This window comes from Lupinus angustifolius, chromosome LG17 (genome assembly GCF_001865875.1).
Source record: "Lupinus angustifolius cultivar Tanjil chromosome LG17, LupAngTanjil_v1.0, whole genome shotgun sequence".
Classification (NCBI taxonomy): domain Eukaryota; kingdom Viridiplantae; phylum Streptophyta; class Magnoliopsida; order Fabales; family Fabaceae; genus Lupinus; species Lupinus angustifolius.
The window spans coordinates 14,844,585-14,849,389 of record NC_032025.1 but is presented as its reverse complement, the minus strand read 5'-3'; the positions used below and the strand labels follow the sequence as shown (position 1 = coordinate 14,849,389).

The following is a 4,805-nucleotide window of genomic DNA, read 5'->3' as shown; positions in this document are numbered from 1 at the left end:
AGAAAAAGAGTCTCGATACTTTCATGAGGCAGTAAAGAATACACAATGGAGATAGGTCATGCAAGCTAAAATCGATGCACTGGAACGTAATGATACATGGAGAGTGCAATCATTGCCTCCTTTGAAGAAAGCTCTCGGATGCAAGTGGGTATATCGCACCAAGTACAATTCTAATGGCACCATTGAGAAATTTAAAGCACATTTAGTTGTGCTCGGAAATCATCAAGAGGAAGACATCAACTACACTGAAAAATTTGCTCCTGTCGTGAAAATGGTAACAGTGCGAACTGTTCTTGTAATGGCAGTAGCCAAATCCTGGGAATTTCATCAAATGGGCGTACACAATGAATTTCGATACGGTGATCTCCATGAGGAATTGCTCATTTGCTTGCCTCCTGGTTTTTCCGTTTCCAACAAAAACATGGTGTGTAAATTTTGAAAAACGTTGTATGACTTAAAGTAAGCTCTATGTTGTTGGTTCACTAAATTGTCTCATGCATTTGTATCTTGTGGATTTAAGTAATCATGTCTTGATTATTCTTTGTTCACCTTGCATCAAAAAGGGGTTCAACTTGTTCTTTTTGTTTATGTCGATGATCTAATCATTGCCGGTAATGATTCCTCATCCATCAAATGGTTTAAAACATATCTCAACGAATGCTTCTACATGAAACATCTTGGCACATTGAAGTATTTACGAGGTATTGAGGTTGCTCACAATCCTAGAGATATTTTTCTATGTCAGCGTAAGTACACGCTCGATATTATTTCTGAAGTTGGTCTCCTCAGTGTTAAACCTGGAGGCACCCCATTAGAACAAAGTCATTGTCTGTCTCTTGCTATAGGAACTCTTCTTGCCAACTCTGAAGGCTATCGTCGATTGGTTGGGCGATTGATTTATCTATGTTCCACATGCCCATAGCTTTCTTTCATTGTTCACACGCTATCTCGGTTCATGTAGGAACCACGAATTGAGCACTATGAAGTTGTCCTCAGAGGGGTTCGGTTTCTGAAGGATAATTCTCATCAAGGCATAATGCTTTATCGCAACTATGATCTCAAACTTCATGGATGGTGCGACTCTGATTGGGCTAGTTGTCCTCTTACACGCTTCTCCGTTACTGGTTGGATGGTCCAACTTGGTCAATCCCTTGTCTCTTGGGAAACAAAGAACCAACACACCATTTCTCGATCGTTGGTTGAAGTTGAGTATCAGTCCATGACAACTACTACATGCAAGCTCAAATGGTTAAAAGATATTTTTTCCAATCTTAGCATTGCTCATACCAAACCTATGATTCTTCACTGTGATTGTCAAGCGGCTTTGCACATCGATAAAAATCAGGTATTTCATGAATGCACCCAGCATACAGAAGTCGATTGTCATTTTGTTCGTAATGAAGTCCTACACCACAATATTCTTGCAACCTATGTCTCTACTACTGCTCAACTCGAAGATATATTCGTCAAAGCTTTGGGAAAACCACAGTTTGAATCCTTCCTAGTCAAGTTAGGCATACTAAATCTTCATGCTCCCACTTGAGAGGATAATGCGGTAATAACAAACCAAATTCATGTAAACAGATTTGTTTACATTGATTAGGTTATTATTATCCTAAAATTAAATTTAAAGGTGATATGTAAACAGATTTATTTAGATTGATTATGTTTTTATTATCCTAAAATCAAATCTAAATATGATATGTATACAAATTTGTTTAGATTTTAGGAAAACATATGAATATATAAACAATGTAGTATTGATGAATAAAACATTTAAATCCATTTCTTTACCTAACATTCCAAGCTTATAAGCAAAAGGAAATGATGCAGGAATCTAAAGTTCTAAACATAAGATCAAGACATGTGCTTCGCAATGCAAGCTAATATCGAGCTTGACTTGGAGAAGAAATGCAAGGGGTGTTGGGTTTAAATGTTTGTAGGTTGTTGGGCAACGTGTTTTGGCAATATTAACTACCAACATTCATAAGATCTATTATTGCTGATTCATTGTTTTGCAGCTTAACTATTGTCCGGACCTGTCCTAATTTATAATGATGTGAAGCATGGATACGGATACGTGTCGGATACGATACGTATCCGATATATTGATACATATTTTTTTTAAAACACATGATACGATACGTTCAGGGATACATGTATAAAATAATAAAAATACATAAAATATGATAAAATTATATGTGTAAATCAAAATATTCAAAATAAAAAATATAATGGAAATTGAAAATCATTGCCCTCCATAACAAATCTATCTTATTTTAATGAAAGCGAATTTATCTTATCCTATTTTATTGAAAACGAATATATATATCATTTATTTTAGTGAAAACGAATTCATATATCCTATATTTTATTGAAAACGAAACGAATACGTGTCTTGATATTTATTTATTTATTTTATTTTTTAATTTTTGGATACTCTAGGGACACATATCTTTTGCGAATTCGAACGTATCCGTATTAGACACCGACACGTGAAAGTGTTTGACGAATCCTTATTTTGGAGGTTATACATATACCATTTATTCTCAAGTACAATTAGGGGGAAAATCCTGAGGTGTTGAAAGGAAAATTTGGATTAATTTCCACTGGATCAAGTGAGAAATTGAACTCAGGAATTGGAGAATTGGTGGCTGATGTGTTTGTGGAAATGATCTCAGGAATATCATATTCTGACCTCGGCCTGTTATAGACCCAATCGAACTCATTCACCTGCAAAGACGGAGATGGGAAATAGTTTGATTCTGTTGTGGTTGACGATAATAAGTGTGTTTGGAAAAGATAATTGTCTAGGGCCATAGGAAGCAAGTGGTTTTCTTGTGTCATGCATCCAAATGAAGTCGAAGGGAAAATGGAAGGACATGGGCATGGCATTTCTTCATTCCCTAGATTATCTGTCTTGACAGTTAAGTTGTTTCTGAGCATAGCAAGGCTTTCTTGCGGTTGATTCGCGTTATGAATATAAGTATTATGATTGTGTGGTTTCTCTTGTTCGTGTATTGACTTAGGTATCAGAGGGGCATTGCTTCCCTGAGAACAAGTATGCTTTCCTCTGTAAGTTATGTCAAAGATAGTGGGATCTTCATCTGATCTCTGTACTTGCTTTGTTGCCTGGCAGCCCTGTGTATTGCGGCAGGTGCATCTATAGTAACTTCTGCAAATGTCAGAAAGATTGTTACTTAGACACACTGATTTAAATTGTATGATACTGGATCACAATGATAGGTTGCATTAGTGCATTAGGCGCAGCGTAACCACATTGGACAACATTCGGTCACATCGGACATATCAAATTTAAAAATATTTTTTAATTACAAAATAATTCATATTGGTTACAATCACATTAACCACTTACTGTGACCGTATCCACGATTTAAAACAATGAATGCAATGTTTACACTTGAAGGTTCTTGTGATTCTTTTCTCCAGCAGGATAGGGAAAAGGCCTCTCACCTTGGATATTTGGTACCAAGTATGTCTTTCTGTCCATATTTTCTCCAGTTGTAGCCATCTTCATGTGATCCATCAACACCACTCTCTGAGCTCACTCTTATTTGCTCTATCCATTTGGTCGTCGTCTTTCTGAAATCAATTTTAAAAAAACAAATTTCTTCAAACGTTAGTATATACTATTAAAAGACACAGCTGATGTTTCTGTGGCAGAAAACTGCTGCCAATTTTGTTGTAAAATTCACCTCTTCTTTGAATCAGTTTTAACCTCCTTCTCACCCTTAATGGCTCCATCATCATTGTCATCCCTGATAGGACTTCCGGCGAAAGAAATCAGTGAATCTGGTAACAAAGTCGCTGTCCCTGGACTCATGTTCAGTGGCTTTGGCGCTGATGCATTTAGAACCAGTAGAGCCTTTTCATAAGATGATAATATCCTCTGTACCAGCATATCCATTGTGTCAACTGAATATGGCGTCTTCAAGTCTTCCTTCAACTGTTTTGCTACTTCCATCCCTTGAATTAGCTCATTGATGAGTATGTTCTGCTCCCATCTCAACTCACTCTCCATTTTCTATTCTGTCACTTCAATAATGATTGAGTTTGATGGTTCTTGTATCTAGTATATTCCCAAGTGATTTCGCTTTTATCTAGAATCAATAGTTTTCTTATTCTGCAGTAGAGTTGGAAATTGAAGATAATTTAGAAAACCATTATAATGAAGTGTAGTATGTTGGAGTAGACAGAAAAGATTGAAGCAGCAAAGTTTAGTGAGGTGTTTATTCTTTGCTGAGTGAAAGAGTTGGAGGCCTTGTATTTAAAGGGTGCTTGATTTGAAAAATAAGGGAGCAAAGAAAAGGAACATTGGGGCGTTGAAAGTCCAAGTTTGACTATGAAAGCGGGTTTTTCCTTGCAATGACGAAGTCAATGAAATGGACAGTGTGTGATATATAGAAATACTATTTGATAAAGTTATCATTTGTAAGTTATAGGCCATGTCCTTGGAATGCATATGATTAAATTAAAGATTAGAATGTCAATGGATCAATAGTTATTATATGAAGAAAGTAAGTGCAGACCAGAGAATATTCAAACTTGCGCGTTGTCACTATGGTCTCTTGTTATTTTTATTCTCTCTTAGATAGAAAAGAAACATTTGAATAACTGCTGACGTGCAATTTATGGTTGTTGTCATCAACCCCGTTTCCTAGTTTTTTTCGCTCACCGTTCATTGAAGTTAACATAAGGATACATGGATACTCTCTTCATGCTACTCCAATGTCTAATCAGAATAAAGTATTTCCTAATAATTTATTTTCTCTCACCAATAAAAG

General features: G+C 36.0%; 1 protein-coding gene across 1 annotated transcript; it reads right to left on the bottom strand.

Moving 5' to 3' along the window:
- Positions 2,530–4,350, bottom strand: LOC109331007 (probable WRKY transcription factor 41). The gene is made up of 3 exons (XM_019565286.1): positions 3,717–4,350; positions 3,475–3,603; positions 2,530–3,175 (listed from the first exon to the last, which is right to left on the bottom strand). The coding sequence occupies exons 1-3, from the start codon at positions 4,040–4,042 to the stop codon at positions 2,560–2,562; spliced, it is 1,071 nt and encodes a 356-aa protein (XP_019420831.1). The 5' UTR covers positions 4,043–4,350; the 3' UTR covers positions 2,530–2,559.